The 27362-nt window shown below is 57.4% G+C and overlaps 1 protein-coding gene across 4 annotated transcripts in view; it reads left to right on the plus strand.

Moving 5' to 3' along the window:
• The first annotated feature begins 11467 nt into the window (after positions 1–11467).
• KIAA1614 (KIAA1614 ortholog) overlaps positions 11468–27362 on the plus strand; it is a 29968-nt gene continuing 14073 nt past the window's right edge. Inside the window, exons 1-4 of one of the 4 annotated variants that reach the window (XM_045838456.1) lie at positions 11468–11730; positions 14259–15202; positions 15923–15986; positions 21337–21483. In XM_045838456.1, the coding sequence (XP_045694412.1) occupies positions 14311–15202; positions 15923–15986; positions 21337–21483 (1103 nt within the window). In that variant the 5' untranslated portion in view covers positions 11468–11730; positions 14259–14310. Of the gene's footprint in view, positions 11731–11750; positions 12446–12489; positions 13431–14258; positions 15203–15922; positions 15987–21336; positions 21484–27362 lie in introns of those variants that run through there. The other 3 variants (XM_045838455.1, XM_045838454.1, XM_045838457.1) reach the window with 3 other exon arrangements.

Here is a 27362-nt window from a genome sequence, read left to right on the forward strand (position 1 = left end):
TTGGACATATTTTTCTGCACGTCCATAGATGCTTTAGACAACTTGAAGCCCCTCCGCAGCAGCCCTAGCCAGAAGCCTCGCTGAGTAGGGTGTGCCCTGCTGCCGGTGACCGTGCCCACGAAGACATACCCTGGTTTCCTCGTGGGGCAGGGCCGCAGGCCTGGCTGGTCTGGAGCGTTAGTGGTGATAATACAAGTCAGCAAAGAAGAAACATTGTTTTTCCACATGTGCTTTGTTGTCACCAGGAAGTCACGCAAAATCATATTTGCTAAAATGTTTGGAACTTTTAGTAGTAGGGGCTTAATAAATATTTGTTCAACTAAAAGGGAGCTTCCAGATCCTGTCAGTAGAGGAGCTGCTGAGTAAAGTGAGGGGGTAGCTGGCCTTTTCGGTTGACTGCGCAGAGGCTGCGCCTCTTAGGAATGCTTGCTTCCTGGCCAGCTGGCCAGTGTCCTCATTTCGATCCCGTGTGAAAACTTGATTCTGGTGCTGCTTCATCCTGTGGACGTTCTAGTCTCACCCACAAGAACAGACCAGGTTCCTCCAGGGCAGAGCAGTCTGCTCACCCTCACTGCCTCCCGCGGGCAAGGCGCATCAGTGTACGTCACCTAGTGTGGGCTAGCTCCACTTGCAGAGGAGAGAGCCAGAGTGTTAAGTGACTGGCCTTGGGCGCTGCAGTAATCACTGAACCTAGGACTGGCACCCAGTTCTGACGGACTCTATAGCCCACATTCACTCTCCTTAAAAGGGGGGTGGGGCTTACCTGCTTTGCAGTCAAAACTAGAAAGTAGCTTGTGAATTATTGCTTCTTTCAAAAGCTGTGCTTGGTCAAGATCAGAATGTAGTAACTGTTTTAAAGAAAATCAGAGAACACCCTCCACCCTCCCACCACACACACAACCATAGGTTCTCCGTCAGGCTGGGTCCCACTGACCGCAGCTTTCTGGAAACTTGTTCTCTGCCCCCAGGGAAAACCGCCTGTGGGATTTTTTTTTTTTTTAAACTAAATAGTAAATTAGCTCTGTTTTTCACAGTCCTCTCTCTTGAGCCAACTACTTCCTTTCTCTTCCTTTCAGTTGTTAAAATCTTCACTGGTGGTGAATTGGGATGTTACACTGAGGAAGATAGGTACTTGCAATGTATTCAGCATTTGAGACTTAAAGAGGAGATAGTAGCTATGGAGCAGTGAGACTGGGCATTTGCTCAGTGCCATCGCTGCCAGTAGAAGTATAACAAACAGTGGAGGATAAGTGCCAGGCCATGGAAAGCCACGTGTGGAACCAGAGGACCGCTTTGGTCGCATACAAAGAAGCTCTCATGCTCTCCAGTGGGAAGGAGGAGAAAGTGAGGACCCGGCCCAGGACTTTGTAGAGTAGCAGAATTGCAGTCAGGTAAACCCAATCAAGGCAGGCCTGTTAGGCAAGGTCAGAGTTCTGACTGGGAAAACCTGACTCCTCAGCTATAACATGGCTGTCCCTCCACCTCCAGCATGCACACACGCAAGAAGGTTTTGGCTCCCTGTCCCATTCTATCAATGACAGGAGACATTAAGGAGGCCTGTCTTGTGTGAGAAAACGTGCACCGCTCAGGATCCTCCATGACTCTGCTGGGCCTGCTGGGCCTGCGGAGGGGAATAGGGACTGCGCACTGAAGGAGCCCCAAGCTAACAGCATGTACTGGCAGGAGCTGGAGGGGATCCTGAGGGTGCTTGAAGGGACCGGCGTGTGAGATTGAATAGAGCAGATTTTTTTATTGGAAAGTGCTCCTCCAGATACAGAATTCAACTCCCTACCAAGGGTTCCAGGAGTTGGCGCTTAGACACGGCGGTGACTCAAATCGAACCTCTCATACTAGGAGGAGAAAAAGATGGACACCCCGGAGGCTGAGGGCAGTTGCCCCAATAAAATGTCACAACCCCTTGCCCAGTTTCCAAACCTGAGCCAGTCTTCAGCCCTGGAACCATTGACGAGACCGGCGGCTGGGTCTGTAGGAGGGAAAGCACGGCAGTGTCAGCGGGAATACGCACAGTAATGATCCCCCTAGATCCTCCCCACGGGCACTTAAGGTTACTTTCTCAGGTAACCCGGAAAAGGGAACACCCAGGTATTTTGGGGACTGTGGACATAGGGCTTGAGTTGTCAATGATACCCAAAGACTCAAATCATCTCAGCTCCCATGTTAGATTTGGGTTCTGTGGGAGCCAGATAATAAACGTCATCCCGATCAATGTCCAGTTTACAGAGGTCCACAGTCCCCGTAGACCCACCCAGTGGTCAGTTACCCAGTCCTCAAATACATAATTGGAATGACCTATTTGGCAGTTGGCCAAACCCCCCACATTGCATCTTCGATCTGCAAAATAAGAGCTGCGCTGGGAAAGGCCAAGTGAAAGTGTCTCAGATTAACCTTTCCTCTAGGCATAAATGGGGAGAGATGAGGATAGAGGTTATGGCCACATTCTGTCTTTCTCCTCCTCTCCATCCCTGTTTTGTTGACCAATCTGGCCCCCGGAGAAACTGCACGGATTAGGGAGGGTCACTACAGACCATCCCGAGCTCCGTCAAGCACCACTGCAGGCTCAGGCACGGTGCCAAACGTGGTGTCTTCACTAGCCCGGATCAGTACCACCTCAAGTGTGTGGTATTTAGCCATCGACTTGGTGAAGACATTCCAGAGGATCAGAAACAATTCCCATTTCCATGGAGATGACAATATACATCAGCAGTTCTTCCCCAAGGCTATATATTAAGTCCAAAAAGATCTGGACAAGGTGGATATCCATAGAACATCACATTGACCCATTATATCGATTGGGTCATCTGAGCAAGAGGTGGCTAGCATGCTGGTTACCTTCAGAAGACGTGTTCCAGAGGACTGCAGCCTCCTCCTTTGGCTCGCAGTTGGCTGCCCTCTCTCTGTGTCCTCAACGTGACCCTTTCTCTGTGGATGCATCACAATGTAATTTTTAAAAGAGGGCATAATAGGGCCTCTCCTACAGCTACAAAATGAACATGTGTCAGACTTGTCATTAATTACTGAGATGATCAGTGAACGTTTACAACCTGTTTAAAAGACAATACGAAACTCACACAAACATGAGATCTGGAACGCTAAGAAAAAATTACAAATAAATGCAAAATCAGAAAAACTGATCAATATTCATGAGGCAATTCCACCAAATACAATTGGCAATTCATTGGAATTACTAGCAGTCATTCTACAATTTAGAGAATTGTAAAACGCTCAGATAATCTGGAAGGATGCAGTGGAGACAGTACACCCAATAATCTTTTTGGCCCACGTTTTCCCCTGCATTTTAATTAATAGCTAACTCCTCCACCCCACATATGCATTTATTTATGAGGTCACATAGTTTAACAAACACACAATGAAATGTTTTTGTTCTCAATGCCCTAAAGAAAAACCCTTTTCAGCTTTAGCCAGTTAGCTAATGCCAGCAGCCTGGTTTAGGTCCTGGGGCAGATGGAATCCACCTCAGTTCTCTGGTTAGTCCTAAGTGGCCCAACTCTTAGCAAGAGATGTTATTAGCAGTATCAGTGTTAGCAAGAGAAAGATCTTTTTGTCTTAGATGCTTCATATTGAAGAATTAGAAAAATCTAACCCCCTTTTTGGTGACCTGTAGGGATCTACCAACCATGATTTTCACCACCTCTCTCCTGGGGCCGGAGCCAGCTCTCCTGGGCTCAGCTCCCAAGGTTACCGCAAAGTAGGGCTGACCTTGGGGGAGAGCCCAAGCGGAGAAAAGGGAGTAGGAAACCAGAGAGGTGATTCTGGGTGAGCAGCATCTTAGAGGGTAAACAGCCATCAACCACACGCAGCACCTTTCCCACCTTTCCCGCTGTGGCTGAGCTCAAGTGCTTGAAAGCCCTCAGGCACTGGTACTCCCAGAAGGCTTTCTAAGAAGTTGTGCAGAGTCCACTTTAGCCTGGGGACTCTGAGATCACTGCTCTCAGCTCAGTAGAGGTGGCACTCTAGACCCTGTCTCAGCCAGCTGCTCTGAGAAGGGCCACTGTGTCCCAGCCACCTCACCGTTGAACACAGACCTGCACACAGCCCTGGACATGCCCCAGAGGCTGCCTGGGGCAGCGCCTCCCCCTGGAACTCCCTGACTCCCCTGGATCCCACCCGCCCCTTGGCTCTCCACCATCACACTTTTAAACTGGTTTTGGGCCCAGCCTCTTGAGTCAGTAGCTCCTTACCTTTTCATTACTGGCTGATCCTTGTATTACTTCCATGTACTCTAAGTTTGTAAAGATTTTGTCTAACAAACCAACCACATTTATTGCATAATAATCCTTGTCCCCATGACAGCTGATGTCAAACTGAGTTGATGTAATACCAATCAAAACCAAAGGCACTTCTCGGGTAAATGTATAATACCCAGTAGATTTCTTTTTATTTTTGAGATTTTATTTATTTATTTTTAGAGAGAGGGGAAGGGAGGGAGAAAGAGAGGGAGAGAAATATCAATGTGTGGACTCTCACATGGCCCCCAACCCCGGACCTGGCCCTCACCCCAGACACGTGCCCTGACTGGGAATCGAACCAGCAACCCTTTGGTTCGCAGCCCACATTCAATCCACTGAGCCACCCCAGCCAGGACCATACTTTTTTAAGTACTGGAACTAGATCATGAGGTGTCCGGGGACCCCAGGTTGGGAAACTTCTGTTCTCAGGGCTAATGCTGAGGGAGAGCCAGCCAAGTTTTTCTAGTTCTCCCTTTTGACAGATGGGCAAACTGAGGCTGTTAGTTTTAAGGTGAATTTGCATAATCACATTTACAAAGAATCAGGGTGGAGATTGAGATTTTTTTTAAGAAGTCTCCTCTTCTTGATCTCCCAGCACTAGACTTTCTAAAATAAAATAGAGCTGGGACCGACTGCCACCTGCCCCCAGAGAGCTTTGTCTGCCGGCATCCTGGCCCTTCCTGCGGGGCTTGGAATTCACGGTGGGGCGACTGCCTGCTCCGCCCCCTGGGCGGAGAAACCCAGACAGTCCCAGCAAGAGTGAACCTGGGAATGCACCAGGTTGTCCCTAAAGTGACCCCCAAAGGGTGTTCATTGCTCTTCTGAGGGAAACGGGTCCTTACTTTTGAGAAAGGCAGGCTTCACAAAGGGAAACTGCGTTGGTCTTCTTTTGTTCTCTTTTCACTTCGGGACTTCCCTGAGCCTTTGAAGTGCTTCTGGGCCTAAAGACCTGCCAGGAGGATGAGATGACCTGTGTTGGCTGCACAGACTTACTGGGCCCGAATTCTCTTTCTCATAGGAGACCTGCGAGTCCCTCAGGGGGCCCTGCGGTCCTGAGAGATCCAGTTTGGGATCTGCTAGTCCCGCCCACCATTCCCAGGTGAGGAAACCGAGCACTGGGTCCCACAAGTAGATGGAGCCGACCCAGAGCTAAATCCAGGCTGCCAGAGCCTCAGCCTGGCCCTTTGCAAAGTTGGGTCTTTCCCTCCACACCTCACCTACCACACACGTTAATGTAACCCAGGAAAAAACTTCCCAGTGGCTTGCAGAAGTAGAGGGAATTCTGCTCGGAGAGAGGCCTCTTCTGAGGTTCATTTGTGTCCTCAGCAAAACCTCCAGGCTGGTCGAGGGCCAGCGGGCACGGGGGGCAGGAACCCCCGCAGGACAAGGCGTTGCACAGCCTGGGGCTTCGGGAGGGCTTTGCTCCCGAAGGCCTCTGGGGAGCTAGTCTGCAGCAGGAGAGGCCTGCGGGCAGCTTCCGCGCGAGCGGAAGGCTCGCCTGGGCCCCGAAGGCGGCCTCCTCTGGGAGGTGCCCCTGGAAGCCCGCGTCCCCCGGCCCGAGCCAGTAGGAGGCATCCGGCCTGCGGCTGCTGGCGAGGACTCCCAGGTGTGCTTCCCGACCGTGCTCAGCGATGACGCCTCCAGGAGAAAGAGGACGGGACTGCTGTTCAGACCTTGTCAGGCAGCACCCCCAGCCAGAAGTCGGGGTGGGGGGGGGGGTCTGCGGGTCTCCACGCTGACTCCCCATCTCCTTGCACCAGTGTGTTCAAGGGGCTGCGGCAGCGCGATAAGCAGGCCCTGGGCTCACTTTGCAGAGCAGACTCAGGCGCTCTCAGTCCAGGGAACAGACACAAACAGGCCGGAACAAGGAGGCACCGGGCCTTCCAGGGCAGCAGCACTACCTTCCGAGCAGCCAAGATGTACTGTCTTTCCCCTCTGCCCAAAGCCACTTCTCGCGCTCCGGGGAGACCCTCCCTCCCCCAGCACCGAGCCACTCAGCTTGGCTGGGTCAGGCCTTCTCCCCTGACGCTGCCAGACCTTCCCCCCTCCCCGCTGCCACCGGAAGTGTGGGAGGGGGCGCGGTCAGCAGCCGCCCTCCGAGCCCGGGCCCGCACTTTCTCCCCACACCTCGGAACACGCCTTGTTTCCCTCTGCGCATCAGTGGGGTTGGGGAGACTCTGACTTGAGAGGGAAGCATTTTGGGGGGCGCCCATCTGAAAGCCGTGGTCTAGGTGGGACCATGTGTGGGAAGCTAATCCGTGCTACAGCTCTGCCAGAAATGTGCTTGCCAGGCCTGGAGCAGCGCCGGGGGCTGGGGAGTGAGACCCAGCCTTGGGACCGTGGGCAGATTCCCAGGCCTCCCTGCGTCTTGGCCCCTTCCTGGGAGAAATCTGACGTGGAGGGTTGATGGGGACTGTCAAAGACCGGCGCTGTTGCTCCCACGCACGTGCTGGAGGCTGCCTTTCACAGTATTTGACTGCTGTCCCTGCGGATGCCGGAGGGGCGCGTGATGGGAAGGGAGGGTCACAACCCAGGGTCCCGGCGCATCAGTCCTGAGTGAACACCTCCGTCAAGAGTTTCAACAAGTCAGACGCATCTCTGTTGTCCTCATTACCCGCGTCTCGCTTCATCAAGCTTATACCCAGGCCCAAACTTGTCCCGCGACCAAATTAAATGCTTCGGTTTTTCACAGTAAACAATCATATCATCTACAAAGTATAATGACTTTACATCTCTTCAAAATAATCATACATTAGAATTATACTTCTGTTCAGTAACCGTACATTTCAGAACTTATAGCCCATTGTCAATGAGAGTGGCTATGCAAAATGTATCTGTTCAGTCCCCAATTCTGATAGGACCCGCGTGGGGTTTCCCCATTTGGTAATATGGGGGCTGTTAGATGTTGGATTCGGAACAGGTATTTTTATTCTGTCACGTTTAATTGAACAATTGGTATGAGGACTGTACTAATATATTTTTCATAGTTTCTCATATGCCACAAGAAAATAATTAATATAGTACCAGTCACTTTCTGTTTTTTCTCAAGATCAAAAATCGTTGCAAACGTGACGTTAGGTCTGAGTCATCCTCCGATATCTTTCTCCCTGAGTCTGTTCTCGTTTTGTTGATGAGCAAATTGACTTGGCCAAGATGACAGTGACTATTGATTGACAGACAGGTCAAAGTCAGGCGTCCTGGTGATGACCGCCTCCCATTGAGTAGTGTGGTGGGGGAGGAGGGACCATATTAAAATAGTTCCCTAACCTCAGTCACTTCGCTGTGATTAGGACTGTGCACTGAAAAGCTGCAGCTTGGGCTAGGGCATGGGAACGGATGTCTAGCAGAGTCAGGGTAGGCACAGGGTGAGCGGACATCCAAGGCAGTGAAGTCCGGAGCCCATGTCTCCAGGGAAGGTCCCTGTCCCATCCCCAGTGGGCTCCCTGCCCGCCAGCCTGGGGGCGTGGTGCAGCCCAACCCTGGCCAGGTAAGAACCCCACTTCTGCTCTCGTAGGGACTTGGTTGGGCGGGTGTGGCACAGGAGAGCATGGCGTACGTGTGCGTGTGTGTGTGTGCGTGTGTGTCGGAGTACACAGGCACAGCAAGGACATCGGGTGGCTGCGCTCTGGAGGTGCCCTGCTGTCACGGTGTCTGGCTCTGCTGTCCTCGCCCAGCCTGGTTTTGCTTCTTTCTCATTATCTTCTCCCTCCCCACCCCGTCCATTTCTTCTTCTGATAGCGGTTCCATCTGCAAATCTCCAGGCTCACTCGGAGTTGAAGTGAAGGCCCACCCTGCTATCTGTGATCAGTGACCCTCCGGGGAAGAAGGGAGAGGGGCTGGGGCCAGGAGGCCTGTGCCCCAGGTGTGAACAGGAGTCAGTCAGGAGGCCCAGGTGCTGTCCTGGCCCCACCACCCGGCTGACTCATCACAGGCCCCGAGGCAGGACCGGCCATATACCGCCATACTGAGCGCATGAACCAAAGCCTCTGGAAATGGCCTTGGTTCTCTTAGCAGGCAGTGCCTTCCCCACTTCTCCTCTTAGGCATTCTGCCCTGATAAGGATATTTTTCTTCCATTTAGCCACCTGGCATTTAGTCAATAGCTTGTATGTGTCCAGCATATGTGAGGGTCCAGGGACAAAGACACGGACCAGGAAGCACCCTGTGAGGTGTCAGAGGCTGACAACTCAGTGCCTTCAGCGCTCTGGCGGCAGCGAGCCCAGGGCACGCCGACCCAGGTGGGAAGACTGTGGAGGGCGGTGGGAAGGCTCCCCTGAGCAGGAGACGTTGCTGCGTGTGTGTGGAGTGAGGCAGGGTGTCCCAGGCGGAGGGAAAGCCTGGGCAGAGGCACGGAGCTGTGGATCAGAGTGGCGGTCAAGGGAACGGGAAGCAGTTCAATATGGTAGGCACACAGGATAGGCCGTTGGGGCGGCGAGAGCTGAGGCAGGAGGGGCCGAGTGCCAGATGAAGGAGTTTGAGTTTTAACCCCGGGACTTGTGCTTCTCAAAACTGCCTGGGCCCCAGAACCACCTGGACAGTTCATTGGAAAGCAGATTCCTGGGCCACACTCCAGCCTAAGCCATCAGAATTCCACAGATGAGGCCCCAGAATCAGCCAGACTTTCACGGGCGTCCCAGGAGAGCCTGCACAGGCCCGGGGCAGACCAGCCCTTCCCACCCCTTCCCCCATGCACACGCAGGCTCTAACGGTGTGACCTTGAGGGGCTCTTTCTGGCCTATGCCTTCATCCTAAGTGAAACCCAGTTTCCACGTCCCACATGGCTCTGATCGGGCTGAGCGCCCAGAGCGTGTTGGGGGAAGTGGGGAGGAGGAGTGAGGCTTGTGTTTTCACCCAGTCTCAGTGGAAGGGGGCTTCCTGGGGTGGTGGGTTTCCCTAGTTGTTCAAATGGAGGAAGAGGGTCAGGTGATTGCTACTTACACGGTGTATTTGCGTTCTTCCTAGATTTCTCTCCAAATGATGGTAATGAAATGAAAAAGCCTGACGTATAAGGACATAGGGCAGTTCCCCAGTCCAGAAACGTGTCATGCTAAAGGAGTGAGGCCCAGTGTAGACCACCTTCTAGGGATTCCCACTTCCTAGGATGCAGTGTAATTTCTTCACCCTGCGATCCTCGACCAGGCCACAGCCCCCTGCTCTGCAGCCTCAGCCCTCCTAACATCTACACTTAGTAATTCTGCAACCAGGCAGTTTCACACCTCTCTGCCCGTGTTTATGCTAATCTCTCCATCTGAAATGCCTTTTCCTCCCCCACCCCCCCCCCACCCCCCCCCCCCCCCCCACCCCCCGTCTGGCTGATTCCCGCTAATTCTACAAGACCCAGCTTCCTCTGAAAACCCCTCCCACCCAGCACACACCTTAATTTGCTTTGTGAACGGACCACCACCACCGCCACCCTATGCTGCCCTCAGTGGGAGCACACATACAGAAGGTCTGTGTGCCTGCCCCTCCCCTGCCCCACGTGACCAGCAATTTCTCAAGGACAGTCTCCATGTTGCTATATTTTGCCTCCCCCGTGCCTGGCACACAGTAGGAGCTCCACAGATATTTGCTGAACCCAAGAGAACCCAAATGAACAAGAAGTGCCCTCAAATGTGCGACTGTCTTCGCAATTCAATAGCATCTGAGGATTTGCTTATTGGTGTTTTTAAACACGTGGCATTTTAAAGGCCCAATATAGATGTGACACTGTGCTCCCTTATATTAAGCGTAAAATAAATTTAATGAGTAAGCAGAAGGTGATTATTTGCCTCTCAAAAGTTTGAGGGGCAGGTTTCTTTTAAACATTAAGCCTTTGCTGGAACTTTCAGAAACTTGCCTTACAGATCATTAACTTCCGGGGCGGGGCGGGGGAGGGGGGGAGGCTCGGAGGTAAGAGTCCTGCAAAAGTTACCTCTAAGAGTCTGAGTCCCGAGACGCCTCTGGTGGGAGGAAACAGAGGCAGAAGGACTTGGAGCCGGATGGGATTGGTCCAGATTCTGCAAGCTGCGTGGCCCCAAGCAAACCCCTTCACCTCTGTGTGCCCTGATTTCCTATTCCTAAAGTGGGGAGACCCTGCACCCACTTTGCAGGGTGGTGGTAAGGGTCTAACCGGTCCTCTGGAGTGTCCGAGCACGTAGGCAGTCCCTGCCATTGACAATGGCGTTGCTGTCGTTAGGTGCGGCATTGCACAACGAGGGGAGGGATGACTTCACCTTGAATGGCAGGGATATGCAAGGCAGCGAGGGCCCAGAGAGAAAGGGCCAGACCGCGGTGGCCGGGCTGCACACTTTCTTGCTTTTCTAAAACGAAAGCCTTCCATGTTGAATGTGGTTGATGTGAGGGTCTCAGGCTCCAGAAGGCTGGCCACTTACTAGCTCTGTGACCTTGGGCAGATCACCTAACGCAGTTTCCTCCTCTGCAGAAAGGAGGCAGTACACAGTACCCATCTTTTAAGGGCGCCATGTGAGATAGGAATGCAATGTGCTTGTTAGCCCAATGCGCGGGCCCAGTACCCCCTCCTAAATGGTGCCTTACTCTATTACGAAATGATCCGTGCTAACGAACAACGGCCCTGTTGGAGAAAGCACTTGCTCTGGGAGTATGTGGGGGCGAGGGGGTGCGGGAGGGGATGACCTGCCAGGACACCCGCCCCAGACTCCGTGAAGGCCACCCGTCAGGAGGGCTGTGGGCCCTGGGGCCTGTGCTAACGCGGGAGGGTTGCCCTGGGCGCTCTCGCGGGTTCCTCAGTTAGCCCGAGGCTGCTCCGCCACAGCTCCCCGGGCAGCCGCTCTCGGGCCTGGGCGCCTCGGCCCTGCCCGGAGGCCCCACCTCCTGCAGGGGAGCTGCTCACGCAAGAGGCAGGCCTCCTCTGGGAACGTCCTTGGCCCGTCCCGGCGCCGCGCTCCTCTCAGTGCACGGTCCTCACCGGTCCCGTGCCTGCCATCCAGGTGGTGACGCGGGGCACAAGTGCAAACGGGAAAGCAACCCGCGCTCCGGGCAGAAGCCGGGAAGATGCACCTTCCCTCTGTAGAGATCTCCGGGATCTCCAGGGTTTTAACTGTCTTGGTTCCCATCCTTTGTGGAAAAGTAGGTTTGGAAATAGGTGAGGCGCCCGCACTTCTCTGGGTGCAAAGAGAAGGAAAGCTCCAGGTGGCCTGGGTCACCGTTGCAGGCGAAGCCCTTGGCTGCTGCTTCCTCCCGGGCCTGGAAAAAGCGACGAGGCGTCTGCAGGAGCCCCCAGCACCCGGAGAACCGGTCCCCACGCCAGGCGGCTGGCAAAGCAGGCGCCAGGCTCTCCCCGGGCAGGTCGGAATGGGGGAACCACCCCTCTGCTCGGGCTACCCTCGCGCCTCTGCACAGCAGAAACCAACGACTTTGACCTCGCGGGAAACGGTGCCCTAGGCTGATGGGACGCCCGTCCGGAAAAGCTGTCTAAACAAAGGGCATTCCTTAGCTTCCACCCGGTTAGTCGAGCCTCACCCCCAGACCGGGGTGTAGGGTTACACGCATTCCCGCGGAGCTGGGGGAGAACGTGCTGTTTTCTTAGCTTTTGCTCCCCTTGAGTCTCGTCCCGGGGCTGCGCTGCCCGCAGCCGCGAGGGGTCCGCCGCCGGCCGCGAGAGGTCGGCCCTGCCGAGCGCCCCGCGTCCCCGCGCAGGGCCCGGGCGGCGTCCCCGAGCTCAGCCCGGGCCTCGCCCGTCCTCCGCCCCTCTGACGTGTGCGAGGCGCTCGCCCCGCGGCCGCCGCGGGAGCAGCCGCTCCCTGGGGCTCGGGCGTCCGGCAGCGGGGCGGCCGCGGCTGCAGCGGGCGCCGAGGGGCGAGGCCGGGCGGGGCTGGCCCCGCTGCTCCTGCCCCTTCCGCTCCGCTCCGTCTGCGCCCGGCGCGCGCTCTCCCCGTCCCGGCCCTGGAAGGCACCCGGCTCGGCTCCTTTCCTCTCCCGGGCAGGGCCACGAGCTAGCAGCCGATGCCACTGCCTTCCCCGCCCGACCCACTTCCCTCCTCCGACGCGGAGGGAGGCCGCGGCCAGACCCCACCCGGGCCCGGGGCTGCCCGCCGAGCCGGGAGCGGAGCCCGGCCCGCGGGCCTGCGGAGGAGAGGGGGCCGGAGGAGGGCTCGCCGGTCCAGGGATGGAGGGGATGGAGGCGGCGGCGGCCGGTCCTGCCCGCGGCGGCGGCCCTCAGTGAGTACGGAGGAGGCAGGCCGGCGGCGGGCTGGTCGGGCGGCGGGGCCGCGGGGCTGGAAGGGTCGGGGGAGGCCCGAGCTCCGCGCCCAGCCCTTCCGAGTCGAAGCAGACAGAGCCCTCGGGCCGTAGAACGTGGCGGCTCCGGGCCGCCCCTCCGCCTCCCCGGGCGCGCGCCGCGCCCCACTGGAAGGCGCTCGTCCCCAGGTCTCCCCGATGGAGCAGCCCTGGGATACAGAGTTTCCGCGAGTTCACCCGGCAGAGAGTGCTTTTCCTTGAACCGAAACCGCTCCCGCAGCATCAACCCGTGCTCGCTGACGGAATCTTAGAAGGGAGGAATGGTGAGCGGGCAGCGAAGAGAAAGCCGAGAAAGTCCACGCGGGCCGGTCGCGTGAACGACCTCGGCCTTCTGGAGAGAGTCCCGAAACGTCACCGGCCTAAAGCTGATGTGATGCTCGGCACTTCGTGTGTGTTTCCCTCTGTGAAATAGACACACGCCTGACACATTGTGCACATTGAATTGTAACAAACAACTGTAGAGGCGCTTGCCGTGTAAGAGAATTCTATGGCGAATCTTTAGTCAACACATGCAGTGAACAATGAGCTCCTTCCTAATGTGCAGTGCACGTAAATATGGGTTTCCCACGCACAGTTTGCTCCAGGTGGGACATGTCCAGGCGTGTGATGCTGAGGGAGCACTCTCTCAGGGAGCAGCGTCGATGTTCAGACACCTCGGCCTGCACATGTGCACGGAACCACTTGGTGAATAAAATCCCGTGTGCACTTTCGTCCCGGTGAGAACACTGACATCAGCCACGCCACCCAGGAGCTGCCATTCTGGCAAGTCACCGAACCTCTCTACACGGCGCTGTTCTCCTCCGCAGAATAAGGGGAGTGGGGCCAAGGGACCACCGAGTGCTTTGGCAGAGCCCTGGCTTTGAAACCAGAAGCTTTGCATTTCAAACTGGCCTCCCCTGCCCTCTAGGTGATCCCACTGTACCCCGCTGTGCCTCAGTTTCGCCCTCTGTAACGAGGAGGACAGCAATGCTTTTCTGCCTGAATCGGGTGCAGGTGATTGGACACTGTATGTTGGAAGTGCTTGCAGGCCTGCCTGGTACAGAGCGGATGCTGGTCAGAGTTAGTGGCTGACCATGGCCACCCCCTGAGCTCAGCGCCATGCTGCGGTCCTGTGGTTTGGAGGCTGGGAGTGTGCATGGGGGGATGTGGAGGGCACCTTCCGTCTGGGGGTCAGATCCTGAGACCCTGTGTGATGTCACAGCCTCACTGAGATCACCTGCCAGGAAAGGGAGAGGCCGGGGACTGGGAGATCTGACCCGGCTTCCCACTCTGGCCCGCATCTGGCACAGGATGAGTTGTTGGACACCTGTGCCCCGATGTGTCCAGTGGGGATAGAAATCCGCTACTGAGACTTGGAAGAAAAATTTCAGTAACCCTTTGTTTTATCCAATGACGTGTACTTTTCACATTATCTAGCAAGGGTGTCCAACCTTTTGGCACCTCTAGGCCACATTGGAAGAAGAAGAGTTGTCTTGGGCCACACATTAAATACATTACGACATGCAATCACAAAAAACTCATGTAATGTTTTAAGTAAACTTACGATTTTGTGTTGGGCCACATTCACAGCCATGCTGGGCTGCCTGCGGCCCGTGGACCAGAGGTTGGACACCCCTGAGAGAGTGTATCTCCTGCTCTGTCCCCAGATTACTCTCTTCTGCACAGCGCTCAGTATGAAGGCACTCTGGGGACCCAGGTGCTGGATCTAAGGAGCTCTGTCTGTGTTCTCTTTCAGACAGCCCAAGACAGGGAACAGAACAGCCAGCGCCACGGAAGTGACCTCTGCTATGGAAAGAAGGGGCACTGAGCCACCGCCCAATAATGGACACCTCCCAAGAGCCTGGCCCTGCCCTCGGGAAGACAGAACACGCAGCCTGGTGGCCCCCCAGCCTCTCAGGGCACGGGGGGTGCCACTCCAGCAGCCCTCTGTGCTGGAGTCCAAGGTCAGGGCCTTGAAGGAAAATATGACAGCAGCCAAGCAGGGGGCAAGCCCCTGCCTCTCCGCCCACGAGCGGCCATCCCCCAAGAAACCCAAATGCCGCCGAGTCAAGGTGGGTGGAGCCAGGACCCCCTTGCCAGACGCCGTGGTGGTCCTCCATGCTCGGAACCCACCTGAAGGACAGCTGGACAACAGTGTCAGCGAGGAGCAGCCTGCCAGGAATGGGGGCCCCAGGCCTCCCGGGCCACCCGCTCCCGGGCTCGAGAGCTGTAACAGGGGGCACCCACGGACTCCAGAAACAGTGCGGACACTGCCTGGCCGTGAGGAGAGGGGTCTGCTGCCGGGGCCCGGCCCTTTGCAAGACAGCCCCACGCACGGAGACACTCCAGGCCAGCCCAGGGGCCCTAGACCTTGTAACAAAACCCCCCACACACCCGACCCGAAGCCGGAGAGGTCCTTCCCCCTGCGGGATGATCTAGTCCCGGGGGGAGACCTGGACAGCTTGTCTCTGGCCTCCGAGGGGGACTTTGTCCCCAGGCCAGCCCCGCGGGGGGGCGTCTGGAGAGCCGGAGACCTGGGGGCTCTGGGCGCTCTGGGCGCAGGGGGCAGCACCTTGTCCCTGTCCGAACGGGTGGAGAGGAACCGCCTTCTTCTGCAGGAGATGCTAAATGTTGGGGGGCCGGCCCCCGCCAAGGTGAGAATCCCAGCCCGGACTCCATCCTGGGACAGAGCTGGACCAGGTGAGACTCACTCGGTAGGTCTGGGTGGCGGGGGCAGCAGTCGGGAGTCCGGAAGGAAAAGAGGAGGGAGGGGGTAGTGTGGAGGGGGCGGGATGGGCGAGGCAGGAGAGCACAGTTTTTTGTAACCGAAGTGTCAGGCTGTGCTCTTGGCTGTGACCCAGCCTCTTTACCTCCTCACAGCCGGCCCCCTCTGCTGAGCATCCCCGGCCCCCCCAGGCCCTCGGGAGGCCACCCCTGTGCTTGAAGGTGGTACTTGAGGGTGGCGGCTGTCACAGCTGCTTTCCTGGGGCATGTAGCCTTTTCCAGGGGGCTCCGCATCCCCCTCCAACAACGCACCCTCGCCCCCCGGTGGACCCTCCCCGCAGAGTGGTCGTGCATCTCGTCAGGTGGGCTGAACCCAGGGGGTAGCACCGCTGGGATGCTCAAGTGACCGGCCTGGGAAGACACCTTCTGTCCCTTCTTCCCTTCCCATTCCAAAAACCCGCCCCTCGCCCACTCCCAAGAGGACCCACGCGGGCGCCCCTTAGCCCGTGGCAAGGCCCGCCACAGCCACCGTGATGGGCTGTGCCTCCGCCTCTCGGGCCGAGACACGGGCAGGGGGCAGGTTATCTGTAAGTAAATGGGTTCCGGAGACACCTTTCTCCTCGGCAGTCACTAAGGGGCAGCGGAGAGCCCAGTTGCTGGCTCTGCCCTGACGTCTGCTTCTGTTCTGGGTGCCAGAGCGACCACCGGGGGACACGGACTGGGACTCGGGCATCTCCCTGCAGGACGTGGACCAGAGCAGGTAAGAGCTCAGCACGCGCCTTTCTCTCCCTGCCTCCACGCTGTTGTCCTTGCACTCATCGCTGCCAGGAGAGCAGGAGGCCAGGAGAAAGCACGCAGGCAGACGAACCTTGTGAGGTGGAGCAGGGGACAGGGGGCCCCTACGGACTGTCCACCCTGAGACAGAGTAGGCGTGCCAGTCACCCCACGCCCCGGGCTGGCTCCTCGAACAAACGTACTCACCGGGCGCGAGGCGCCATGCAGAGAGCATCGCCAACGACCTGCTCTTGCTTCTCGGGAGCCGGTTCCCCGGTCCGGCCTCTGGCTCTTCTTTCAGGCGGGACGGACAGTCTCCGTGTGGCTGACTGCACGGGACCGTGCCAGTCTGAAATGAGACAATCGCTGCAAAAACCCTCAGGGAAAGTGTGCGACTGCAAAGCATCTACTGCAGCAGTCCCTTTCCCAGTTCAGGCAGTGTGCGGGGGTCACGTAAAGGATGTCACCCACTCCGCTGTCACCCTGCTATATCCCACAGAGTTTGCTCTAGCCCCTCCACCCATGTCGTGGGGAAGGGGGCGCACCAGGTGATGAGGGAACGTTCGGGGATACGGACTCAAAGGGAAACTAGAGGAAAGGCCTCTTGCTACTCCCAAACCCACCCAGACCGACACTACCCAGAAAGAAGTACTCACCAGCGTGTTCCCACACCCGCCGTGCTCCGCCGCACCTGGCGCACTACATCCTGTGTGGGGGCGGGAGAGGGCTGATCCGAAGCCCTGCCGCATACCTGGCGCCACCTGGAGCGTTCATGTCTTGGGAAAGCTGACTTACCCAAGACCAGTCATCTGTGGGGAGTCGGGCTGGAGTCCAGGAGGAGGAAGCCCTGCTTCCTGGCCGCCAGAGCTGAGCAGGCTGCCGTCCCCCCGGTCTGGGGTGTCTTGGACACCTGCCCCCACACACCAGAGGGCCGGCCCGGCAGGGAACTGACTGGCCTTCTTCAGGCCAGAACAGAGATAATTTGTTCTGCTGCAGCCAGACGTTGATGTCTTAGGGAAGCTCCGTATGGCTCCACCCAGGCCCTTTGAAAGGTGTTTGAAAGTGAGCCGTATTCAAGGCTCCATTCTTAAGGATGCCTTCTCCCCCTTCTCTGTGGACAGCCGATTCCCTCTGCCACCCAGCAGCCTCCTCTGGTGCCCTGCTGTGTGGAAACTGATCTTCTGTGAAACCCTGTCAAAGGTTTTGGGACATCTAGAGCGAGACCCCCGAGCCCCCTCTAGCTTCACGAGGCTTTGTCACTTCCAAGCACGACTCCCCTTACAGACTGCTACCAGGCCGTCTCTTCCGCGGGTGATTCCAGTTCATCCTTTGCTCAGTGAGAGGCGGGAGCACTTAACAAGATAACGGTGCTAATAATATCAATAACAGCAATAATCATAATAAATGTTAACACTGATGGAATCTTACCCAGTGCCCAGGTTTAAGGAACTCAATCTCACGTAACAACTGAGCCCTTAGTTAGCATTTGGGGACACTGAGGCTGAAGCCCTAAGTAACCTGCCAGGGTGACACAGCTAGGACGCGGCAGTCCACAGTGGGGACCTAGGCAGGGTGCCCCAGATCCGTGCCCTTGGCTCTGTCCTATCCGCATCCCGCCGCCCTGGGAAGACGGCGCCCAAGATAAGGCGCCCGTCCTCATGAAGCACGGGGTCCAGAACGAAAAGTTCCGGGCCTTCCTTCCCTTTCCCGTCTCTCGGGAAACTGCACCCAGTGTGACAGCAGGGCAGCCCTCGCCTTGGGTGTCGAAAGGCTCGATAAAGGCTCGAACAGACAAAAACGGGACGAAGGCGAGGCGACAGGTGTGTACAGGTGCCATGCGCTCCATGGTCCCCCCTCCCTGCTGCACCCGGGGACCGGGAACCGGGAACCGGGAACGTCAGGCTGCTTCCCTTCCAAACTGTTTCCCTGCATCATGTTCCTGGGATGAAAGGTCAAACCCAGACTTGCCGGAGCTCACTGCTTTAAGCCAGGATTATGGTGGTGGCAGAAAGAGGCCACTCCGGCCCGGCCCGATGGCGTCCCCGGAAGGAGAGCACTAGTGGTTGTCCTGACCTGAGATCTCAGCCTGCCCGTGCCTCCGCCAGGAAGCTGGTCTGGACAGACAGACGAACAGACCGGAGGGGAGGGGGCCACCTGCTGTGCTTTGTCCTCGGGAAGCAGCGTGGGACACTGGTGGTTGGAGGGGTGCAGGGAGGGGCGGAAGACTCACCTGGATTAACACTTGTCCCCAACAATTAGGTCTCTGAGAGCCAAACATCTGTGGTGTGAACCCCCAGGGAGAGAACGTCAGAGTCCCCCACCCCACCTTCAGGAGCCCCAGACTCCCCGGCCAAACACACTCCCAGGGTAGTGAGCCCCCTCCCCTATTCAACTCCCGCTGTGTACAGATGGGGGAAACTGAGGCCCAGGGAGAAAAGCACCCAGCCACTCAATCCCTGTGCCCTACCCGCTGAGCCCCAGATGTGCAGGTTTTCAAGAAAGCGGCAAAAGCTGTCTATTCTTGGGCGGAACTGCCTTTACCTAGCCACGCACCCTCTGCCCCAGCCCTCCCAGACCCCTCCCGAGGAATTGTGAGAGTGGGATTGTGGGCCACGGCCCATGATGGGAAGGGTTCGGCTCCAGGGCTGTGTGCCCTCGGCAGGGGCCGGGCTCAGACTAGACCGGAAAGGCTCCCTCAGATGGAAGTGTCCGACCCTGCCTGTGTGCAGGGGTTGGTGGCCCTGGGGTGGACCAGCACGATGTGGCGATAGGAGGTGGGCAGCGAGGCTGGGACAGGCTGGCCACCCCACACTATCCCACCTGCTTGCCTCGGCCTGGGGAGAACGACCACCTTCCCTCCCCAGGGCTGGTCAGCGCCTGCTCCCTCCAGCGTGCCGCATGACTAGGAGCTGCCTGTCCTGCTGACCTTGCTGCCGTCTGTGAAGGTGACTGCCACTCTCCACCTTGCTCAGTTTGTTAGTGCATGGATGCCTCCAGGCGCCCCCAAAGCCCTGCTTTTCTAATCAGTGGAGAAACCAGCTTCGTGTGCCAGGAACCAAAGCAGGGCAGCTGATGGAAAAAAAAAAATCAACAGCTCCAATTTGAGGGAGAGAAAGGAAATAGCAAAGCTGGAAAATGGCTTAGAAACCTGGGGCAAGGCGGATCTTGGCAGCATCTGGCCAGCTGCCTGGGGCCCTCCTGCCTGCCCACCAGGTCTTGTGACAAATGCCCTCCGACAGCCAGGGAACCGCAGCTGTCACCGGAAGGCTCCGAGTGTGCAGGCTGGCAGCCAGAGGCCCGCAGCTGCAGGGGCGGCTCTCCGGGCTGGTAACCTCATTATCTCCGCTGCCGGAGCAGGAGCCCCAGAGAGCAGAGCTGCTCTCGGCAGTGCCTCGGAGGAGCCGCCTGCTCGGGAAGCTGTGCAGAGGGAGGCCTCTCCTGCCAAAGGAGGCTTCCCAGGGCAGCAGGCCTGGAGACTCACTCTCACATCCCTCCAGTCAACCCTTCTGTTCCAGAACTGTGCCTGGGCCCTGCCAGGGATCGGGGGCACAGATGGCGCCTTTATTCTAGCAGTTCTTTTTTCTTCCCCTCGGTCCCCAAAGCAGGGCTAGGTACAAATAGTACGAGGAAGAAGGAAAGAAGAAAGGAAAGAAAGAGAGGAAGGAAGGGAGGGAGGGAGGGAGGAAGGGAGAGAGGGAGGAAGGAAGGAAGGAGAGAGTGAGGGAGGAAGGAAGGGAGGAAAGAAGGAAGGAAGGGAGGGAGGGAGGGAGGAAGGAAGGAGAGAGGGAGGGAGGGAGGAAGGGAGGAGAGAGGGAGGGAGGGAGGAAGGGAGGAGAGAGGGAGGGAGGGAGGAAGGAAGGAAGGGAGGGAGGGAGGGAGGAAAGAAGGAAGGAAGGAAAGAAGGAAGGAAGGAAGGAAGGAAAGAAGGAAGGGAGGGAGGAGAGAGAGAAAGAAAGAAGCCTAGACTGCCCAGAGTTATCTAAGGATGCCCCAAGGAGGCCTCAGAGTTGCGCCACTCACATATTTTGTCACTTGTCATCTAGGAAATGCCTTGGTGCCTTTCCCCTATCAGCACGAGGCCCATTTCTCCAGGTTACACGTGGGGTGGGAAGGAATGGGATTGGCTGAGATCTAGATCCTGCTGGGCCTCTCCCTGTCTGAGCTTTCTACCTGTGGACATCGCCCCCCCCCCAACCCCGGTGAGGACAGGCACAGACTCGGGGGTGCTGAAGTCACATCCAAGAGCATGTATGACTCTAGCCACAAACACCCTCGGCCTGCCCTGGGACCCAGGAAGGAGAGGGGACGCAGGATGTGGGGCGGGTGCTGGAGGCAGCGGGGCTGGCTGTCGTCTGCCCTGCCCTCCACTGAAGTTCAGCCTTGAGCCACGTGCCCAGCCCACCTCTCTGCTCCGGAGCGCCCTCCTCTGTCAAATGGAGAGCACACCTGCCCCCGGCCAGCCTGGCTGGGAGCACGGGCTCCATGGCGAGAAGCGCCTTACCGCGCCTTACCGGTGGCGGGAGGCAGTGGGGATGCTGTTTCTGCTGTGGCTCAGCGCTGGCTGTGTGTCACCGTCTGGGAGACAGCGCTGGAAAGGGGCTGCTGTCATTTTCCGCAGCTCTGGACTGGCGGGGGAGGCAGCCCATGTGTAGGTGATGAGGGCTGGTGAGGACCCTTATTATGATGAAAATCGAGCCATTTGCTGGCTTGGTGTGGGTCCAGCGTAATTTCCCTCAGCCCTTGACAGATGCCTGATGGGCCTGGGTGGGGAGTGAGGCAGGAAAGCACCGGGACCCGTAAAAATGTCCCTCCCCCAAGGCGCAGAAGCCGCGCTGGGCAGCGCCCTGAGTCCTTGTGTCTGTGGGGGAGCCCGGGGCGGTGCTGGGCGGCCGGAGAGGGTGCGTGTGGGTGCACAGAGACGGAAGGAGGGAGGGAGGTGATGCGCATAAAGACCATCTGGCTGGGCACAGGCCCAGCCTGACTACCCAGGCCCTGTCCTCCCCCGCCCCCCCGATAATGCCGGCTGTCTGCCCAGGGAAGGAACAATAGGATAATCTGGAGACTCCCCTACCCTTTTCTAGATGCCCCCGGGGTCTCTGCCTCCAGCCCCTGAGCAGATATCCAACCTGGGCCAGCCTCTGCAGCCCCATCCGGAGTAGCTCGGGGCCGCTCCCCAGGCCCCAGGCTGGGTGCCCTCCGTGGGGCTGGACAAGGAAGGCCACGCATGCTGGTTTTTTCGGGCATATCTGTGCTAGACACTGTTAAAGCCCTCCTAATCCATGCTATTTTCTTCTAATCCCTCCCCCGCCCACTGTGGCCCGTGTGCCACCCTGCAGGACCTTTGGACCCCAGCCGGAGCCCGTGCCGAGGAGCCCCAAGCACGAGGAAGCCAAGCACCTGCCGCAGCGTGCCCGCATGAAGGCCAGGACCCGGCCCCTCCGTGCCAGCCACGATATCGTGCCCACCGCCGACCAGGGCCGCCGGTGAGTGGGGCCTGGGCCAGGCGGGCCGGAGGGAAGACTTGAGGCCCGGCCAAGATGCCTCTGCTCGCCCTCCCTTCTATCGGCGTGTGTGTGTGCTCCCCTCGTCAGGCGCTTGCTGTAGTTCACGTAGTTGCTCAGCATAGCGTTACCGAGGGTCTCCTGAGCGCCAGGCATTGAGGATCCAAAGGTGAATGAAACATAACCTGAGCTCCCCGGGGGGACAGAGGTCACCGTCTCCGGGGAGAAAGGCTGGCAAACGGATCGGCGCGACTCTGTGGACTGTGGTGTAGGAGGAGAAAGACACGTGTGGAGGGCAGAAAACTAGTAGCTCCACGTGGGAAGGACAGGGGGGGCTCAAGAGGAGGTAGCTTCTGCACTGGGTCTTGAAGGAGACGTAGATGTTCACCGGAGAGGTGAGGGGGCGGGGTGAACGTCTCAGAGCAGGAACCACGAGCAGAAGCCCCATGCTCAGGAGCCTGGCCAGGCTGGGGCCCGAGGGCATGCTGGGTGCTGGGTGCCTGGTGCGAGGGCCGCAGGGCTCCCTGCCAGCCGGCTGTGGGGGCCAGCCACGGGGGCCTCCAGGCCTGGCGTGTCTCTCACAACGGTGGGGCACCGCAGAGGGGTTTTTAAGCAGGTGGGTGGCATGGCCACAATTGCGTTTCAGTAAAGCCGTGCTCGCTTCCAGGGTGTGTTGGATCCGGGGTTCTGGGGGCAGTGAGGGGGCCGCACCTGGTCCTGGCGCGATGTGACTGGGGAAGGGTTTGGGGGTTTGGGGACAGGAGAGTGCTGCCGGCCAGACATGAGCAGGTCTTAATGAGGCAGCAGAGAAGTGGTTGAGAGACTCTGGACAAGGCCACTGGGTTGAATTCTGGCTCTGCCACTTATTATTAGCTGTGTGCCTTTGGGGAAGTCTCAGTGCCTTAGTTTCCTCGTCTGCAAAATGGGATTTATGTTAGTGTCTGTCTTACCGAGTTGTGGGGAGGGTTATATGCATTCACGAATATATGTAAAGTGTTTAGAGTAGCTCCTGGCACATAGTGAGTACTCTATGAGTATCACCTCTTAAAAGTAATTCTTTACAGTGGTCCCCTTATCCACAGGGGTGTGTTCCAAGATGCCCAGTGGGTGCCTGAAACCACAGATAGTACTGAACCCTGTATGTATATCACAGGCAGCAAACACAAGGCCTGCAGGCCGAATCCGGCCCTCCACCTTGTTTTATCTAGTCTGGCACCTTGCTTCTACCTGGCAGCAGCACCGAGCTCCTTGCCCCTCGTTAAGGAGTAGTTACATTTACACAGTCCTAAAATTACATTCAGCCCTTTGAAAAGCAACCTCAAGACTGATGTGGCCCCCGGTGAAAATGAGTCTGACACCCCTGCTGTATATACTATGTTTATTCTACACATGCATAACTTTTTTTCCTAAAGGAAGCACATCACGGCTTCTCTTTGTTATATCCGAATTGTCACGGCCACTACTCTTGTTCTTTATTATGTAAAACAAGAGGCCCTTGAACACCAGCGCTGAGACACCACGCAGGTGATCTGATAGCCAGGACGGGCGCTACGGAGCGGCCGAGGGGCGGGGAGCACCGGCAGCATGGAGACAGTAGACAAAGGGATGATTCACGTTCCCGTTGGGACAGAGGGGACCGTGTGAGATTTCATCACAGAACTCGGAGTGGCATGCCATTTAAAACTAATGACTTCTTTATTTCTGGAATTTCCCATTAATATTTTCAGACCACTGTTGACCTCAGGCAACTGAACCCACAAAAGACGAATCCCCAGATAAGGGGGACTACTGTGATTAGCTAGACGTAGGAAGCGCGAGAGGGGAGGCATCCGGGACAGAGCCCAGGGTTCCGACCCGGTGTCTGAAGGTCTGGCGGGGCCTGAGCCGAGGGGTGAAGCCCAGGTGCAGAGTCAGGCTGTGGCGGGGGTTCATCCGGGAACACCCCTGGAGGCGCTTGTCGGGCCGTTGGCTATGGGATCTGTACCGGGCATTACCCTGTTGTCATGACGCTGGAGCTGTGGGTGAGCGTGAGCGCATCAGGGACGAGGAGACAGGGAAGGACCAAGTTCAAGGACATTTAGACCAGCCCTTCACCTATGTGGCTGCCCCTGAGTGACACCCTGTCACTGTCACTGTGACTGTTCCATGTATAAGCGCACCGCAAGACACCACTGACGTGTGGAGTTCACCCCCCAGAGCTGGTGGTACCTGGGCCTGAGGTGAGATGCTGGCCCGCGCCAGATTGCGCCAGGCCTGAGCAGCACCCCCTGTGCAGCTGACCAGGCCTGGGGCTTCCTTGGCATGGTGGGCATGCGCGGCCTGCCGGTTTTCCTCACCATGTGGCACTAGAGGGAACGAGGATCCTCATGGAACTGGACCACATGCCCTTTGGTGGAGGGTGCTGAGCCCACTCATGAGACACTGGGGGCCCTCACAGCACCACTGAGGTGACCCCAGCACGAGCAGAGGGCTGCGGCCTGCCTCTTTGTTCAGTGTCAGAGTGACCCTTAGGCAAAGGGCTCAGGAGCCCCCGTACCCAGGCAGCAGGTGCCACACAGGCTGCCCTTTTATTTCCACAGAATGTGCCCGGTCCTCCTCTGGCTGCAGGGCACTCGTTATGAATGGGCATGGCTTCTCTGAAGCCACCTGACTATTCTTTCTCTGCACACGTATGGGGCCCAGAGCCTTAGACTTCCATGGAACCCTCCTGTTCCACTTCCCAAAGGCATATAGGCTGGGTGGGTTGAGTAGCCTCAAAAGAGGCAAGTCTTTCTGCAACACAGACTCGACTGTGTAAGTGTACCCTTGGGCGCTCCCTGTTCCCTGAGTCACGTCAGCAGCTCGCGACAGCCCCCATCACTAACCTTAAAGCAGGCTCCCCTCTGCCCGGCTGTCGAAACGCTATGGAAATGCAAGGTGACCCACTTTAGCAGCTGCTGTGTCCAGAAAAGAATTACTTTGACTTGGCAGCGCTTGGTGAATCCTCAGAGAGTAGAGCTGAAAATCAACGCCAGATGGCTGGCTACAGATGCTTCTAAAGGTCACGCTTGTCAGATCACCCCGGAGAGCCATGCTGAGTTAACACGGAGATGGCACACAGGCCCTGGGCCTCAGTTAGATGCAGGAGCCTCCCCCGACCCAGCCCCCAGCCCCCAGCCCCCAGCCCCCAGCCCAGGGGCATCACTCCTTCCAAAGAGCCGTTTGGTGAACGGTGACGGAGGACTGGGGGCAGGCGGAGCCGTCGCCAGAAGGCCTTCCTAATCCTAGCGCTGGTGGAGGCGGCTGGGGCAAGCCCGAACAGACAGGCAGGCTGTTCCAGGAGGTGCAGAGGTAGCAGCGGCTGCATTTTTCTGGAAACTAATCATCATAGATACCGAGCAGCTCCTGGAAGCACACACTCTCGCCGTCTGGGGACAGGCACATCTAGACGGTTGGTCCTGAAACCGGAAAAGCCGGCATTCACGCTGCCTGTTCATACCAGCACCAATAAGCAGAGACAGGGATGGAGTCTCCGTGGGCGCTTTACTCAGAGGGCCCGTGATCGGAGAAGACGGCGGGTTATGTGCCCCAACAGACCATCCTACATTTCCTTTCAAGCCAGCCTTTTTATAAGGGGAAAAAAGTGTAGGGAAGGGATTTGGAATTTCAGGGGTAAAAAGTGTATGTAGGGGATCTGGAATTCAGGAAAAAAGGTTAATCAGATAAAAGCTGCAGCCCGGTGATTTCCCAGCATTCTTTCATCCGCAGACTGGTGGTTCTTTATCTGTGTCCTGGGTATCTGAGTCCTGGGCAGTTTTTTATCTGTGTTCTGTGTCCTGGGTGGTGGGAGGTCTCTCTCTGGAACACAGTGGCTCAGATACCATCTTGATTGCTTGCAGTCCCCCTGGGGCACACAGATGGAACCGCCTGTGGTCTCCTGGAGCCAGGGCGGGTCATACTTTCAGTTCCTGGAACGATAGCTTTTTACATACATTCATTCCTGAGCTTGTTAACTATTACTTAAAACTAAAATTTTCTGACTCTTGAGTTCCCCCATCAGTCCCAACCCCAGGAGGGCAGAACATGTCAGCAAGATGCAGGGCCTGGGAGGTGACACCGTAAGTGCCCCTGTCCTGTGTCCGAGAGTGGCTGTGTCAAGACTGTAGAGCTCGTGTGGGCGGCGTTGATTGTGTGGGTAGGACAGCGTCACTGCAGAAAGTGGACACTGGAAAGGGGCCTTCCCCTCCTTCCCAGGGGCCAGTCTGCCCAGGCTCTGGGCCTGACAGAGTCAGGGATAGAATCTTCCTGGGTGCTTTAGAGTGCCCTCTGCAGGACGGGTGAATGTTGAGGCATCTGCTGGCTGTGTCTCATCCTGAGAAGCTTCTCAGGGTGGTATCTGCTTGCTGCGGAAGTGCCTTCTTTGCTCCGCCTTTGCCTCTGAATCCTCACCGCACCTTTATGCACTGTCCCAGCCCTGCTGCCGGAGGCCTCTGGGTTTCAGTGAGTTGAAGGTACCGCATGTAATTAAGCTCTCCTTCAGTTCTCCTTTTGGAACAAAAAAAAATGTTATTTCTACCTTGGCATGAATTCCAGGATGGCTCAATTCACCATGTTGCACGTAAAAGTTAAGGTCTGTGATGGGACTGGCGGGACCCAGACTCCCTTCTTAGGTGCAGAATGAACTATCTTTAAAGCTGGGCTTTTTCTTCCCTCCCCAGAAAGCACAGCCCACGTGCCATCAGCAGAGCCGGGCATGGCCCTCCAGGGCCTGCGAGGGGTTGTGGGGTCTGAGCCGGGTGGGCATACCCCAGCAGCCTTCCCGCACTGGGGCGGGGGGGGGGGGTGCCTGGCGGGCCCGGCGGCCCCAGCGTCCTGACTGGGCAGTGGGGCAGAGCTCTGCTCCGAGGGCTCCCCTTCTTCCTCGGGGCGTGAGGTGATGCTGTGTCTCCATCTAAAGCCTCCCCTTCTCCAGGAGCCCCAGGTGGGCAGAGGCCCCGCCAGAGGGGCGGTCCCACAGCCCCTTCCTCGGGTGCTGACTGGCCACAGCGACCCAGGTGCAGGTGGAGTCCTCAGGGAGGGGGAGGTGTGGCTCTCACTCAGGTGGCCTCTGACGGAAGATGGCCTGTAGGCCGGGTCCACCGGCAGAGTGGCCTGAAAAGCAGGCAGGGGACCGGGCCCCAGGGGCTGGGTCGAGCTGTGTGGGGGTGTGGGGGTGTTTTCTGGAGTGGAGCAGGACTTGACCGCCAGGCTCAGCGTCTCCCAGAGCAAAGGCTGATGACAGAACGTGGAGACCTTTCTGAGCCCAGTAATTCTCGCCTCCACTTTTCAGGACGACAGTGCTCGTGAGGGGCCGGGGCGGGGCAGGCACGAGGCAGGGGTGTGGGGACAGACAAGACGGGGTGCCTGGAGCACCCATGTCACGCTGTCTAATCTGGTCTCAGCAAGATGATCGGGAACCCCGAGCGAGAGCAAGAAACCCCAACTTCAGACCCACACAGTGTCTGTAGAGACTTCAGAGCACACGCTTCCCGTCACACCTTTACAGCAGAGTATTGCAACAGTGCGTCACCACCAGATGTCGAGACGGCGGCTCGTGTCTGCTTCCGCCCACGCGCATGCGCACGAGGACTTGGGTGCCATCTTTCTGTACAATCCCGAGTTTAATAATGTTTCATCTTCGCTCAGGCCGAGCCAGAAACAGAGGGAAAGTCACAATAAAGAAGGTCCTGTTGATTTTGTTTTAGCACTGATTTTGTTCAGTATCGGGATGGACTAGAAGCTAGTCTGGTTTGCCCAACTCCCTAGAGACCTGATCTGGGGTAACTTTGGGGTTGTCATCACCACGGAATACCCCAGGGTACCTTCCTCCTCACTTTTGCCTG

This window comes from Phyllostomus hastatus, unplaced genomic scaffold (genome assembly GCF_019186645.2).
Source record: "Phyllostomus hastatus isolate PE091 unplaced genomic scaffold, TTU_PhHast_1.1 phas_contig_283, whole genome shotgun sequence".
Taxonomy (NCBI): Eukaryota; Metazoa; Chordata; class Mammalia; order Chiroptera; family Phyllostomidae; genus Phyllostomus; species Phyllostomus hastatus.